At 43.8% G+C, this 16,612-nt stretch overlaps 1 protein-coding gene across 2 annotated transcripts in view; it reads left to right on the top strand.

Annotated features, from left to right (window-relative positions):
- CACHD1 (cache domain containing 1) overlaps positions 1-16,612 on the top strand; it is an 87,838-nt gene that overhangs the window by 28,959 nt on the left and 42,267 nt on the right. For both annotated transcript variants that reach the window (XM_030953986.1, XM_030953987.1), the window contains exon 3: positions 7,257-7,405. In XM_030953986.1, coding sequence (XP_030809846.1) covers positions 7,257-7,405 — 149 coding nt within the window. The remainder of the gene's footprint in view (positions 1-7,256; positions 7,406-16,612) is intronic.

The following is a 16,612-nucleotide window of genomic DNA, read 5'->3' as shown; positions in this document are numbered from 1 at the left end:
TGTGGAAATATGGGACAGCGACAGCCTGGTGCATCATAGGTGTGCTTGTAATTTTGTGGGGTTTTACAGGAACACATTTCACCATTTAACACTGAGATACTACATGGGCAGTTTGCGTTTTAGTACATGTGTGTGTTTTTAAAATTAATTTTGGATCAGTTTTCAAACAGATCAAATAGGTCATGTTTCATTCTTTCAGAAATTAAAGTCCCAATTGTGTTTGTGGTAAAGGTGGTGGGTTTTGGTCAAAGAAATGGAGCAAAGAACCAGCTTTTCTTCCCAGTCTGAGCATGGACTTGCTGAGCCTTCAGCAGTGACCTGACCTTCCTAGACCCCTATCAATCCAGTTTTAATGTTCAGGAAGGCCAGAAGCCCCTCAGAGTGGGGCTTTCCCTGGGGAAGAGGGCGTTGCAGTTCAGCCCTGCGGGCAGCCCCATTGTGGTTCCCAGAGCAGGTCAGTGCATGGCATGTTCATGTGGGCTCAAACTGCCCCTGGGATACAGCAATAATTAACTCTCCAAGTTGGGCTTCCTGGAAATGGCGACGTTTCCAGTCTTCTTTAATTGTTTTACTGAGGAAAAAGTCAAAGCCGAGCTGGTTCAGGTGGGATTGTAAGGAGCTTTTAGATTGGAAAAGACTTTTAAGACTATTGAGTCCAGCACTGCCAAAGCCACCTCGTGTCCCCTTCCCAGCTCCTCAGGGATTCTCCAGCCCCTTCCCAGCTCCCTCAGGGATTCTGCAGCCCCTTCCCAGCTCCCTCAGGGATTCTCCAGCCCCTTCCGAGCTCCCTCAGGGATTCTCCAGCCCCTTCCCAGCTCCCTCAGGGATTCTCCAGCCCCTTCCCAGCTCCCTCAGCCTCTAATGGAGCCCCAGACCCTCCCTCAGCTTTTTGGAGGTTTTGGCATGCCCAGGTGGGTGCTTGCAAGCAGAGGAGCCATGGGAATGGAATTGTCACCTGAGTTTAGCAGTTGAAATCCCAAACCATCCCAGCATCCCTCAGGATGGGCTCTGTGGCTCTGTGCTGGGCAGGGCAGCATTTCCAGGAGTGTTTCTGGGTGGTCTGTGCTCCACAGAAGGGCCATGTGGGCTGCATCAGACGTATCAGATGGCTTTTGAAAGGCAAAACTGTTTTTGGGAAACCAAGAAACTGGATTAAAACTTCTTTGAAGTCCTGACTACGGATTCTCCACTGAGGAAAAGACAGTCCTTGTTTCCCAGAGCAGATGTCTGTGTTCATCCCAAGTGGATTTAAAGAGCTGTCCAAACACTGGAGGTGGGGTGATGGATTTGGAGCTGTCAGGGGAGAAAACGGGGCTCTGCTAAAGTGTAATTACTGTGCTTAAAAGCTCTACACTGAAGTGGATGGAAGAATAATTGAGCACTTCTGGTTCATTAATAACCAGATCTTTTAGCCCTAACGAATCCCCAGCAACAGAACCCGAATTTTACAAGAGTAGGACATTGAATGGGATCATCTTGAGCAAAGGCAAACAAATGTAAGCAGATGAAATCCCCTGCCAGAGAAATCCCATTTCTGCTTTGCTCATTCATTAACAGCTTCGTAGCAACTGATATCCAAAGGCAATTAATGACAGTTTTATGTCAGCTGGGATTTTTTTTTTTGGCAGAGCACTGAATTGTTGTGGGGGTGGTGGTTTTTTTGTACCAAACCATGTAAATAATGACTCTAGTTTATTGAAAAAGTGAAAGATTCCAGCTGTTGGCCTTCAGGCCTAACTGTTCAATACCTTTGGCTTTCTTTGTGCCACACAAGGAGCAGTTTTACCTCTCAGCATTGAACTGGTTACACTTTTAAGGTCTGCAGTTACAGAATTACTGTTGTACCTGGCAGGTAAAACCTTTTCTGCTTTGAATAGGTTATTAAAAATGGGATGGCAATGGCCACAACTGACTTGGATTCCTTCCCTGGGAGTTACTTCAGTATCAGAGAACTCTCATGTGATATGAGAATGCAGTGCTGCGAGTCAGTGATGTAAATAAAGTGGGACGGGGGAGTTTTATGAGGGGAAAATCTACATTAGCTGATTTCAGTGTGTGTTCGGTGTCCTGCCAGACATCTGCTTTCCGTGATGTGCAGAGCAGGGATCTGGGCTCCACGCAGGAGAGGGGGTGAAATGCTCTCAAACAGGAGTAGATTGACCAGCTTTGAGGAGCAAAGGCTTGAAAAGTTCAGACCATGCTGCCATTGGATTGGATTTTTAGTTTGGTTGGTTTTGGACTGGGCAGAGAGGCCTTTGGGGAGGAAATAGATCTGAAATGTGCTGAAAAAATTACATTTAGCTGTCGAGCACAGCACGTTCCCTGGCTGTGAAACGTGGTGTGTTCACACACATTAATGAATTGTGAGCCTCACAATAAAAGGCAATTATTGTGTGGTTGATGTACTTCCAGAATGATTCAGGAATTGTGACCTCTCTCTAGGTTTTGCTGTGCATCCTGTTTAACATCTTCCTTGGAATAAGTCTTGGGAAGCTTTGCCAAAGGTACTGGCCAGTAGAAAACCTCAAACGAGTGCTGGTTTCCGTGACAAAATGCACATTGGAAAGTGGTTTCCTGCATCCTGGTTGCGATAATGAAATATATTTTCAGTGTCATGCAGAGAAGCAGGAATGGGGACTTTCCACAAGGGAGAATGGACTTGACTTGAAGGAGGGGAGGTTTAGATGGGATTTTAGGGAGAAATTCTTCCATGTGAGGGTGGGGAGGCCACAGAAGCTGTGGATCCCTGGATCCCTGGCAGTGCCCAAGGCCAGGCGGGAGCACCCTGGGACAGTGGGAGGTGTCCCTGCCCATGATGGGGTGGAACAGGATGATCCTTGAGGTCCCTCCCAACCCAAACCATCCAGGATTCCATGAATGGTTGGAATCCTTTAAAACAGAGCTGTGGGATGAAGCTGGAGGTAATTCTGTGATCCTTCCCTGAGCCATGTCCCTGCTCACCTCTGGCTCTTCAGGGTTGGTGCAAAACCAGTGGTTTCTTCAAGAGCCATGTGGATGAAAAATAAATAACATTAAAAGTTTCCTAGATTAGAAACCTGTGGATGCTCAGCTGTGATACAGCAGGAGCATGGATGCCTGGTAGGTGTTGGAGAGAGGTGCTTTTTTCCAGATTTTTCTGGTTTACAGAGGGAATTTAAACCTCAAAATTCTAACTCAGCCCTTCCATGTGTAAGCAATCCTTTCCAAGGAGCTTGGCAGTGTTAAATCCCTGTCTGTGAGTCCATCCTGGCATCGCTGCCTGTCAATCCCACTGATGCATATTTTATATGCAGGCTAGGAAACATGAAAAATACCTTGGCTTTCAAGCTGCAGCCAGAAATAAAACCTCACCTTGGAGCTCTGCTTTCCCTCAGAGCTCCCTGCAAAGGGAAGACTTCAGAGCTGTGGAGCTTTGACGGGGAAGAAGCTTTAAAAAAAAGCTCGAGGGAACGATGCAAATGAGGGAAATGTCTCTGGGAAAATTAGAGGAGCTCAGTGATGTTGTGATGAAAGGTTGTCAGTGGAGATGGTGACAATTGAAGTGCATTACCCAGGGGTGCTGCAGTAATAGAAACAGGTGTTGCAGTCCAACCTGTCTGCAAACCCAAGGGCTTTGGCTGCGTGTCAGCTGCCAGAGGAAATCCAGGGAAAACCGGGCTAATGGCTGCATTGTTCACAGAGAGCACTCTCTGCTCATTGTTTTGTTTATTAAAATCAAGGAGAAAACACAGAAATCTGAAAAATGCCCACAGAGGCTTCCCCTTGCTGCTGTTTTTGAGATGAGGCAAAGAGCACTTTGTGTGGGATAATAATATTTTATGTCAATCTCAAGGTATCCAGATTGATTTCAGAGTCCATTAAAATGGGTGAATTGGAGGATTTCTGTGGGAGCAGGAAATGTCTGTCGCACTTGGTACCCACCCAGGTGTGGGACACTCCTGCCCCTTTCCTGTGCCTGATTGAGGGCACAGTTTTCCATTTTGCCTTAAAAATACTTCAGCAGTTATGTAAGCATGGTTTCATAGTTCAGTCTTCTGTCCTTTCATTATTTGTTATCTCTCTTTCTCTACTTTGGAGGTTTTGTGGGTCTGGCATCCGTCAGCATCCAGCAGCTCTCCAGCTCCAGGCAGGTTAAAAAAAGCAGGGTATGTGCTGGATAAAAACTTCAGGTTTTTATTTAGAAAGAGGAGAAGGTGATTTAAGCCTGCAGCTTTTACTGTGACAGGCTCCAGCAGCTGAGTGCATCACCCTGCAAAGGAAATAAAGTTTAGGAGGGAAGTGAAGCCCAGCTATGGAAGAAAGGTTTGTTTTGTTAGGCTTCATCTGGGTGATACTTCTCAATTTGATTAATTAGAACCATTTGTTTCTAGTATTTCATTGGTGTTTTACCCTCAGTTTCTTATCATAGTTTATTGATTTGAAGAACTTTTCAATGGAAAATTATTTTTGGATCATCTTGCCCGCAGTGACTTTACTGAGTTTGCTGGTTTTGAAGTGGTCTGGATTGTTGGGAGCATTGTCTTGGTATCAGAGGGCAATATTTTTAGAGTTCTTTGGATCAGACAAAGTCAGATCCTGCAGCTGTGGGCAGGGGATGGTGTCTGGAGCTCTGGGGGGTTTCAGATCCCACGCTGCTGACACGCACTTGACTCCCGCCCCGACCGAGGCGCTGGATCCCCTTCCAGAAAAACAGCCGAGTGACTTTGAGCCATTCAGAGGTTTTTCCATGGGAGACGCAGTTTGGGAACAAAGCATTTGCTTTTTGTCAGCTTCTGAAGTACAGGATCTTCTGAAAAACAGATTTGTCAGATCTTTAGACTCGGCACAGCAGGGTGAAATTCAAAGGCTGTGGGGCGCTTTTATCGTTCAACCTAGAAGGTGAAAACTCATCAACACCGACCCCTCAGCTTGAGCAGCATTCATTTATCAGGGAGCAGCTCTGATTCCAAACCAGGGGCCTTTTGTTCTGGGGCCCTGTGATGGTTTTATGGCTGCTAATGATGCTCAGCAAACTTCAACTCTCTGCCTTCTTCCTGATTTCAGGTAGGGAAACCAAGAGGGAAATCTCAGATTCAAATATCTGGTTTGCCTTGGTATTTCATTTGCCCAGCCTGAGAGGAGAACTTTGTACACACCAAATGTAAGCTTTGATTTAGGAAACTTGGCTTGTGTTTGTTTGAGGACACAAACAGTTTGTGCTGTATGACTGCTGCATCATCCCCTCATCCACGATGGACTGACTATGAAATTCTGGAATTCCTCATGCTATCATTTAATCTTTAAAGAAAATGAGGATTTCTTTGCAAAATAGCCTGAGTTTTCTGCTACTTTGGATAAAAACAGAGAAGGAAAAACTCCAAAGGTGCCTCTTACCTTGTCCTCATCTTCTTCTACATTTCTCCCACTCCAGTGTTTAATGGTGGGCTTTAAACAATTCCAGGGGAATCCACTTCTAAAGAACACATTTGAGGGGTACAGCCAGACAAAAAGAAAGTTTACTGGAAACCAGAGAAAGATCTCCCCAACAGCTTATTATCCTAACAACTGGGAACAATTTAATAGTGCTGGATGTCTAACATGGAGGAGCCCATTAGCAGTCCTCTGGTGCCTTGGCAATAAATCATTCCACAGAACTAATTAGGTGTAATTCTGCAAGTCATTTGAGCAGGGTCCTATTAAACCTGTGCTCCTTGGAGACCTGTCACGGTCCCCAGCATTCCCTGGAGCAGGCAGGCAGAGCAGTGCTGTTATCAGGGAGGCCTCCTGCCTCACAGAACCAAGTAAATCATGACAAAAGGGCCTGTTGGTGAGAGTTAGGAGAGACGTTTGTTAGTGCAGGGATCTGGAGAATCCAGGGCAGTTTGCCAGCACACAAGAGCAGCAGCACTGTTCAATCATCCCTGCAGGGTTTGGGGTGTGCAGGGAGCAGGAGAGAGGAGTGCCATGCATTGAGGAGCTGATGTAGCTCTGGAGAAGTTTGCAGAAATGCAAAACAGTATTTCTGATTATCCAACGCCTCTGTCTGTTGCTTAAGAGATGATTCTTTCATTTGGGATGTGTCTGGCTGATTATTAAATAATGAACATGCCTGGAATCTGCCTGGTGTGGAGGGAGCAGAGATGCCACAGGCACCACCAGCCCTCAGATCACACCAGATTGGAAGTATTTGCCAGCAAAAGATTATTAATTTTACCTTTATTTTAATTTTTTGCAGAGGGATTTAAAAAGAAGGGCTGAAGTACCCAATTTGCTATTTCCAAAGTGAAACACCCTATTTTTTTAATGGTCTGAGAATTGCATGGGAGGGGCCACAACCTGTTTGTTTTCACTTTCTGAAAGGAGCAAAATTGTCTCTTTCAAATCCCAGTGTCACCTCTAAACCTTGTCCTGATTTATAAGAAGTTCCTCTGACAACAAAAGGCTTCAGGAGGAATTTCACTGGTGCAAGACTTTGTCATTATTTTCTTGCTGCTGTGGTATAACATCAGTTAGAGATGTTTCAGTTCATGGTTGGAGCTGTGGATTGTGAGAAGGCACAGTGAGCTCTGGATTGATGAGGAAACCACCCAGGCATTGCTCAGCCTCCCAGGAAAGCAGCAGGGAATGCAGCTGAAAAGCAAAAGCTGGGGTGGTTATTTTGCCCAAATCTCCATGAGAGAAGCGGTGAAATACTTCTGCACAGATCCACCTGATGAAGAGGCTGCTGAGGAACTCATGGCAATATTTGGGGTTATTTAGGTTCCTTGCATCCTGAGGTTGCTCCCATCAGTGGGAGATTTGCTGTTGGCTCTTTGCTCCTGGAGCAGTAGGAGTTCTGTACAGTGAAGGCACCTCTAACACCATTATTTGGGCCTTCCTGATGTGTCCATGTATAGAACTTCAGTAAATTCACTTGTGGCCTGGTTTATTCTCCTTCACATCCCTGTCTGGCCTTGGGGCAAGCACCAGTGTCACATCCAGCTGTCAGTTCTTAGTGAAAGGGACGTTTGTGTAATGGAAATCACACCTTTCATACATGCAAAACTCTGTTGAAGCACCCATTGCTGGATGATAAATGTATTTTATTTTCTTATATGGTCTCCTTGCTGCAGCCAATATTAATTACTTGGCTTCTTGCTTAAGCCATATAAATAAAAACACAACGAGCAAATCAGATTAAAAAAATTGTCTTTAACACAAGTTCTAATTGCTTGTTAAGGAATGGGGTAATAGAGAGAAACTGGGTTGATTTTAAACTTCCTTATGTTGTTTTTCAGTTGGCAAAAAAAATCCGTGAGAAGTTCAACCGTTACCTGGACGTTGTGAATCGGAACAAGCAGGTGGTGGAAGCCTCATACACTGCCCACCTCACCTCACCCCTGACTGCCATCCAGGACTGCTGCACCATCCCCCCTTCCATGATGGAGTGAGTATGAAAGCCTGGAATTCCTCATGCTGTCTTTTAATCTGGGAAGGAAACAAAGGTTTCTTTGCAAAATAGCCCGAGTGTTGGGAAGGATGGAAGTTTGACAAGGAAGTCTCACATATATGTGTGCTTGGCAGAAAGATTTTTGAATGTAGAGTCTGAGGAAGGAATAGAGATGGAAGCAAGTTTTGATGTAGAATAAAACAATTGCTGAGCCAGCCTCACTGGCTAACCAAGGAGGCACAGGGTGTGTTAGTTAGAAGGGTTTTTATGGCTTAGAGCAAAGGATAAACCCACCCCAAACAAGAAGATGTTTGTACCCAGCACAAAGAGAACACAGGCAAACAAGGCAGCAAATGTTGCAAGTAAAAAAAAAGGTCTCAGAATTTTCCACTGCAAGAAAACTGAAAAACAACTTCTAGCTTAAACTGTAATGTACTGACTTTTAGTGATTGGAGAACAGTAACATGAATATGGTAATTACAGCAGTTATGACAGGCTGTAGGTAAAAGTTAAGGTGTAGATTGGTTCTACTGTATGAAGATGCTCAGCAAAGAAAAGTATAGAATGCAATGTAACCAAAAGAAAAGTATAGAATGCATTGCAACCAAAGAAAAGTATAGAATGCAATGTAACCAAAGAAAAGTCTATAATGCATTGTAACCTAGACTAAGGGTCTCCAGGCCTGTGTGCAGCTGGAGCTGACAGCTGTGGGCACAGCTCTGTCACCCATGACCCTGGGCTGCTGTGACATCTTGGATGCAATAAACTGCATTTTGAAGAGCTGCCTGGGGTCCCACATCCCTCATGCAGGCTCTTACTCCTGAGTTTTCTGCTACTTTGGGTAAAAATGAAGAAGGCAAAACTCCAAAGGTGCCTCTTATCTTGTCCTCATATTCTTCTACATTTCTGCCACACCAGTGGCAGTTTAATGGTGGGCTTTAAACAAGAGCTGGGAATCAGCTGGAAGCAACAAAAGGAAGCAAGTTTGTTCATGGTGTTCAGGACAAAAAGAGTCTGTCTAGATCCAAGACACTGTTTTTGCACTGCTTGCCCTGAATAACTCTCCTCAAGCCGGTCATGGGACCTTTTCCTGTCCTTTGAAGTAGCCAAAACCACGAGCTGGTCAGTCCATCACGTGCTAACTGCACTGTGCTCCACTTTAATCAGGTTGACATGCTGCTGCTTGGTAGCAGAGGTTTAATGAAATGGAGCCCATTGCTCGGAAACTGCTTTTGTCCATGTTCAACTTGGTCTGGTTTTAAGTACAGGAGTTTTGAGTAGGCTGAATCCAGGCAGTTGGTTGTCTCTAATAATTTCTGTTGTGCTGCATATTTGCAGAAATTTCTTTGGGTTTTCTAGCTGTAGAAATGTGTAATAGAAGCCCTGATTTTTCCAATTAAAGAGGAGTAATTTTCTTGAATGCTGACCATTTAAAACATTTATTTCCATATGGACTTGAAAAGAACAAGAGTAACTTTCCATTTATGCAAACCTTGATTACAGACTGATTTTTATGGCTTATATCTCAGTCTGATTTCAACACATTTGAGGGGGAGGAAGATAATCTGGGTCATCAGTTGACTCCAAGGGCACAGGTTTGGAGTCTCTGTGCAGTTCCTGCTGGTCAAGGTGCCTGTGGAAAATGCTGCCACATCCAGGCTGTTGGCAGGGTGGACAAAAGGGTCAGGAAGTCTTTGAGGATGAAAACCTTTCGGCCCTCTGATCACAAAATCCATGCAGGAATCACCAGGCAGCAGGAACACCTCCCAAGCAAGGCCTGAGGGGAAGGAGAAATGGGATTTATCACCCCCTTGTCAGTGTGGCCTCATTTTTCATTAAAAAGAGAAGTCTGCTTTTAGTCTGGAACTTTAGTGAATTCCTTTTCACTTTGACCTCCAAAATTACGTACCTTGGAAGTCCTTCAGAAATTTCTTTGCCTGTGGTGAACTCGCATAAGAATCCTTCCCAGTAAGAGGTTTAAAACACAAACAGCTGGCAAAGCAGAGGGGGAAATTTGCTGTTTGCACAGCTCCTCATTCAGGCTCCACAATGGGATTCTCATCATTTAGTAGCTTGGATCAATAATTAAATAATTCCCAGAGGAGTTTATCTGCTACAGGATGTTCTGTGGTTGAGGCTTATCTGACCATTGGACCCAGTGCTGTCTGTAGGAAATCCTCTGCAAGACAAAAAAGAATAATGTAAAAATGTATTTTCTGTTTGAAACTTCCAAGTTTTAGCTCCGTGCTTTGTTCATGGCCTAAATGCTTTGTTCATTTGTCTAAATGCTTCTGCCATCACTTCAGTTTTTCTCCCCTTTCTGCCTCTCCCATTTGCTGCTCTTCCTTTCATTTTCCTTCCCTGTGGCATCACCGTTCTGGAAGATTCCCCATTTTGGTTAAATATCAGGAAAGAAGTTGATTCCCTGGATATTGTAATCAGATTTTGAATTCTTCCGTGTTTAATTCGTGGCCTAACTGGGTCTGCACTTGCAGGAAGTTAAATTGGGTGTGCTACTGCTGATAACAGCTTATCCTTGGTGTTTGAAATGTTTAATGTTGGTGTTAAAGCAACAATAATTAAATTTTTTTGGTTAAAGTATTAATTAACGGCAGAAGAGGTCGCGTGGAAAAAGACCCAGATTTGTCTGTGAAAATCTCTCTTTTTTTCCCATGGGATCCTTTGCCTCAGATTGTGCCTTGGCCTTGTCTGAGTCCTCAGGGCTGTGGTTTTCGTTCTGGAGGGTTGTGAAACGTTTGTGTTGCAGCTCCTGAACTCTGTGTGTTTTCTTCTTCTGGCTGTTTCCTCCTGTGGCCTCTTCATCTGAGCAAACATTTGCAGCAAGAACTGTGTCAGAAGTGCATTATCTACATGGTATTTTTAGATATCTTAAAGTATTTTTAGGTATTTTTTGTATTTTTATTTTTGTGTTATTTTTTGCTGGCTGTTTCCTCATGTGGCCTCTTCATTGAGCAAACATTTGGGGCAAGAACAGTGACAAAAGTGCATTACCTTCAGTGTATTTTTGGGTATTTTTAGGTAGGTTTGAAGGTTTTCCCCAGAGTGTTTAAGGCTGTTTGTCACATGGTGTTCAGCCTCTTATTGTCCAACTTACTGACAATGGGAATGCTGCAAGTTTGGATTGGTCTGGGGAAAATTAACGTGGAAAGGATGAACTATCCTGTAGGGAATGGATTTTTAAATTGTTATTGTTCTTTTTTTTAATGGATTGCTGACTTCAGTTTGTATTCGTTCTTACCATTAAGAAAATGATCCATGAGTTTGCTTGCATTTCTCCTGAAAATCCAAGCATTGGTTTGTCATGGTGCTTGGAATGAACGGTGAGATTTCCACACCTGGTGGCTATAAATAAATGATAGAAAACAGCACAAACTGGGTTAGAAAACAAACCTGGCATTTCAATTGTTTGTTTAATGAGTACTGAGATATGACAGAAAAAGCAATATTTATTTTATTGCCATTACATGGTGTTGGCTCTTGCAGTGAAGAACCCAAATGAGTGAGTTTGCATGTGATTCCAGTCTGGATTGAAATTCCCAGCCTGACTGTGATTTTGGTTGCTGTTTGTACCCCACATATTCTGGTTTCACTGGTGTGAGACCAGCAGTTGTGTTTGTGCCCCCTCCAAGGCAGGGTTGTGCAATGGATTTACCTTGGTTTGGAGAGTGGTGAAACGAAATAAATTGGAACATGCAAACCCAGCTGGATGAGGCAGCACAGTTGGTGGCTATCGAGTGGTTTTGGCAAGGCCTTAATTCAACAAACATTTCCTGATAAAATTACACTCAGCTGCTCTACCAAAGCCTCTAAATGTGCTGGGGCACAGGGAAATAATCCCACGCCTAAATCCGTGTGCGGGGACTGCCAAGGAGGGGTGAGCAGGGCAGGGACTTGGTTCCCCTGTTGGAATCCAAAACGCAGGGAACTCTCACAGCTTTGGGCCTGTAAGCTAAAGCTTAGAATTAAACTGGGGGTTTGACCTGAGACCTTGGGAAAGGCTCCCAAACTGAGGTGCCAGAAGTGAGAATGTCGATTTCTGTTTAAAGCAGACATGTTAAGCTAAATAAAAGACAGTTTAGAGTTTTAGAGTTTAAGATACAAAAAAAAAGTAGTTACAAAGGTAAACAACGAGTTTAGAATGTAGGTCTTTGTGCCATAACAGGATTGGCTAAGAAAGCTCACACTGTAGCATGAGTTCATAAAACCAAATATGTAAGGACTGGGTCAAAAACATAAATATTCCTGTTGGCAGTGTTTTATTGGTTAATAAAGCCTTAAAAGGATTGTGACTGGAGGTCTTGTGACCCTCTGAGCCATGCAGTGAAGATGTGAGCCCAGCTCTCCCTTCCTGCCTATGCAGAAGATAACAAAAATAAATCCCATCATGTACAGCAGCTCAGAGGTCCCATCTCTAACTCACTCAAAATCCCCACATTCCCCTTTGGTTTTTGCTGATCCTTTCTCCAAAGGCAGATGACCTCTGTTGGCATTTTCACCTCTACCTAACCAAGCTCTGGGAATGGCACGGGGCAGAGCTTTCCAAGCTCTGCCCACGTGGTTGGTGTGGAAATTGGTGCCTGTGTTTGTGTCCCTGGGGTCAGACCTGGGCACCAGCTCCTTTTCCCAGGCACGGGGGAAGAGGCTGCTCCAAGCAGACAGAGGTAATCTGGATGAAGTGCTCCAGGCTCTTAGCAAACTGATGGGAGATAAGGAAAATGGATGTCAAGTGAGGTGCATCTTCTAATCCTGGAGGAAATCCCTGCTGGAAAAACGAGCCTCTGTGTCCCTCACCACCACAGGCTGCTCCATAAGCCATGAGGAATGGATTTGATGCTGTCTCCAGACTTTCCCTATCATGATGGGGGGTGATTTACCAGACAATGTTTTAATTCAAGTGTTTTTCTCCTGAAGAGGATAAAAGCCTTTGTGTACAAGTTGGAGTCTCCTGGTTTTCGTGCCTGAAAGGCCTCAGCAGGTATTGAGGGAATCTTGGATCTGGAATGGGCTGATGGAGCAGCAAGAAGGGAGGGAAAGAATAAACAGAATTTATTTATCAAAAGTCCTGAGTACCTGCAGTGGGAACTTCTGGGATGTGTGTCACTTCTGGGAAGTGTCTAAACAGGGATTTAGAAATGAGTTTTGTGAAGCAGATTTGGAAGCTTTAGGGCGTTCTGCCTTTGCAGGTCTGCATGGTCTGGCTTGGGAGGGATGACTGGAATAACTTCACTCATAGAGATGTTGCTGGCCTGGATGGCAACAGGCAGATAAACTGGTAGTTGATACTGAATATTTGCAAATGAAAGGAAATCAGACTCCTTCCACTGTAAGATTAAGTTGGATATGTGAGTAATGGTTGAGTATTTGTCTTCTACCCACTGCACAAAATGTCTTTTTCTGGAGAAGTTGTGATTGATGCTCTCTTGTGGGAGACTTCCAGAAGTGGCTTTCTACAGCTGCAGTTTGCCAGGGAAGTTGGTTGTGTTGGGGGCCACAGAGCACCTGCCAGTGGTTTCTAGCACAGCAGTGGCTGCAGTAGGATCACCTTCCAGAAAAGAAAAAAGATTATTCAGATGCATTTGTGAGGAAATGCAGCTCTTCCTACAGCTTTTCCAACAAAAACCAGGTGATGCTTTTAAAGGGACACCAAAAGTCTTCCCTGAACTAATCTTGATCCAATTTTAAGACCCATCACTCCGATGTGCTCCAGCATTTCATGTCTTCATCTCTGGGAGAGAAGGGAGATGCAGTTTCCATGGGATGTGAGCAGCTCCAGGAAGCTGCCCCAGTGTCCCTCATTGCCCTCCTTGTTGGACATGGGTCTGTGTGCTGCTGGAATCATCCCACTCCTACCCTGGAGGCCACAGATGGATTTCACTGCTGGGTGTTCAAGGGAAGCTGCCCCAGCTCTCCAGAATCCATCTGCTCAGGGGCACTGCTGTGCATTAATGCTCCCACTCTGCCTGCCTGGCAAGGCAGCTGCAAATCTGCTTTTGCTCTTTATTTAACTATGCTGATAAGAGCTTGGGGAATGCATTTATCCAAATTTGTGGAAGGAGCTGGAATGGAGAAATATTTGTTGGTAAAACACCCTACTTGGCGGTGGTGCATTGCAAACATGAATGGAGCTGTTTGAATAAGGGAGTTTACAAACCTCTATTTGAAAATCATTTACTCCCTGGCTGTGATACTGCCTTCAGAAGTGGTCTGGTTTTTGCTTTTTTTTTTAAACAGATGGTTAAATATTTGCTATTGCAGTTCAATTTTATCACAGCTCTTTCTGTGTTTACCTTTCCTCTCTGGAGCAGTTAAGTGGGAGATAACGGGAATCCCATTCAGTTCCTTGGGTTGCTGCAGTACCTGAAGAGCTGCACTTCCAGAGGAGGCCTGGGAGGCCACAATAAATGAAATTTAAGATGTATTTGCTGTTCTGACAGAGTTTCAGGCTGCAGTACAGCCCAGGGGGTTCTAGGAGATGTAGGGACTCTGCATAGTCCTGGCATTTGTCCATAAGGTGCAGCAGGTATTTAGGAAATTTCTCTGCTGGGCTCTTGCTTTTACTTCTAATGTGGTCAAATTCCTCATGAAAAAATGGGGTTTGGAGTAGAAATCCCTTGTGAAAAAGTGAGGTTGGGAATGGTTTGCATTCCTGAGTTGAATCCTCCTTCCAATAGTACATTCTCTTTACAGCTGAGAGCAGCTATACTTGGATTTTTCAAGAATACTTGAAATAATGGGAACAGCTTTGGTGGCTTGCCAGAAGAAATTGTGTAATTGAACCATCAGTAGCTTTTTTCTTTTCTATTTTTTTTTAGTTGAATTTATTCATAAAAACATTGTTTTCCAGCATTCTGTTGAGATGCAGTGGGAACCCTATATTTAAGTATTTATGTAAAATATGAGTTAAAATCTTGCCTTGCAACCAAGCAAACAAGGCCTAGTTGGGAATTTCAAAAGAAACCCTGAATTTTGAGTGAACTTATGTAATTTCATTTGTATATTAATGTCAGCTTGAATTTGTATGAACGGAGAGAAAAGGAAAAAATGAGTATTAAAACAATACGAAGCCCTGAGCAGCTGCTCAAGTGCCATTTTTATCCACATCTCCCTTGTTTTCCCCCTAAACTCCAAACACACAAAAGAAGTTGATTTACACTGTAAATTCAGGCCGAGCAAAATCCAATTGGAGCTCACTCGAGCCCCGTTTTGATGTCAGATTCAAAGCTCCTGCAGATTCATTTTATCTCCTCCGCTCGCCCGGCTCCCGCTCGTAAATCCCGTTGAAGGGGAATAGAAATGAGCGCGGCCCGATGGGAATTTCATGTGTGAAGTTCAAAGCAGTTTGCACATCAGAGGCAGCGTCAATCAAGGCGGGATCTGGGGAGGCAGGCAGGGAGCGTGGAGCTCCGCGGGGACCGGATCAAAGTGGGAGTGGCGGCTCTGTTTGCTCCCTCGGGATGCAGCTTCCATCCCTTCTTCATTAAAGGGAATCCAGGGGCAAGACAGGGAGAAAGGGGGATGGGCTGCAGGAAGCTGCCTTGGAAGTGAATCTCAGCCAATGGCTTTTATTGGCTTTAAATCTGTTAAAAAAAACCACTCAGGATTATAGCGTGGTGATTTTGGTGCGGGGTTTTTGATGAGGATTTTGGAGGGTTTTCTAAGTGTTGTCGTCTGGAATATTTTGGGTGAAATCTCAAGAGGCTTTTATTGGCCTTGTAGTGCTTCTGGGAAAAGTGGGAGACACTGGTGAAAATCAAGGGAACACTGGTGAAAATCAAGGGAAACACTGGTGAAAATCAAGGGAAACACTGGTGAGAATCAAGGGAGACACTGGTGAAAATCAAGGGAAACACTGGTGAAAGTCAAGGATGGCACTGGTGAAAATCAAGGAAGGCACTGGTGAAAATCAAGGAAGGCGCTGGTGAAAATCAAGGGAAACACTGGTGAAAATCAAGGAAGGCACTGGTGAATATCAAGGGAGACACTGGTGAATATCAAGGATGGCACTGGTGAATATCAAGGATGGCACTGGTGAAAATCAAGGATGGCACTGGTGAAAATCAAGGGAAACACTGGTGAAAATCAAGAGAGACTGTTAAAAATGAAGGGAGATAGTGGTAAAAATTTAGGGAGACACAGGTGAAAATTAAAGGAAACTCGGGTTAAAATTAACAGAGACACAGATAAGAATTTAGGGAGACTGTGAAAAATTAAGGGACATACTGCTAAAAATTAAAGGAGGTAGTGGTAAGAATTCAGGGAAACACTGTTAAAAATGAAGGGAGATAGTGGTAAGAATTTAGGGAGACACAGGTGAAAATGAAAGGAAAGTCAGGTTAAGATTAATGGAGACACAGGTAAAAATTTAGGGAGATACTGCAAAAAATTAAGGGAGATACTGGTAAAAATAAGGCAGATGCTGGTGAAGATTTAGGGAGATACTGGTAAAGATTAAGGGAGATACATGTAAGAATGTAGGAAGACACTGGTAAAAATTAAGGGAGACACTAACAAAAGTTTAGGGAGACACATAAAAATTTAGGAAAACTGGTAAAAATTAAGGGAGGCACTGATAACAATTAAGGGAGATGCTGGTAAAAATTAGGGGAGACACAGGTAAAAATTAAAGGAGACAGTTAAGAATTAAGAGACGTAAAAATTAAGGGAGATACTGGTAAAAAGGGGATACACAGGTAAGAATTTAGGGAGACACTGGTAAAAATAAGGGAGGCACTGGTAAAAGTTTAAGGAGACACTGGTAAAAATTGTCTACTCTGTGCAGAGAAAAGGTGCTGGTCAATGCTTGTCTTCAAATATTAAAATACAAATATTTTGGGTGTTTTAACTTCTTCCAAAGTGAGCGATGGGAAGATCTGTACAGTTTGAAACTTGAGTGGAAAATGTGTGAGGTATAAAGGTGGTAGGAAAGGTAAAACCAGTATTTACAGCTAAGAATACAAACGTCCATTGGAAAGGCCACTTAGCAGTGCTGGGGCTTTGGTTTCAATTGTGGCTTCAGTGGGGAAGATGCTCAAATATATTAATAATGCATTCTGAATGAAACTTAGAAGCATGAAAAAAATGGAACCTGGAAAATTCTCCAGTGGCATTAAAACAATGGCAAATATCGCAATGTAGATTTGCCACAGTGCTGCCACTTCCTGGGCCTGATGTCCAGCTGTGATG

This window comes from Camarhynchus parvulus, chromosome 8 (assembly GCF_901933205.1).
Source record: "Camarhynchus parvulus chromosome 8, STF_HiC, whole genome shotgun sequence".
NCBI lineage: Eukaryota > Metazoa > Chordata > Aves > Passeriformes > Thraupidae > Camarhynchus > Camarhynchus parvulus.
Note: the sequence above shows the minus strand (reverse complement) of the source record. Positions and strands in the feature narration are given on the sequence as shown.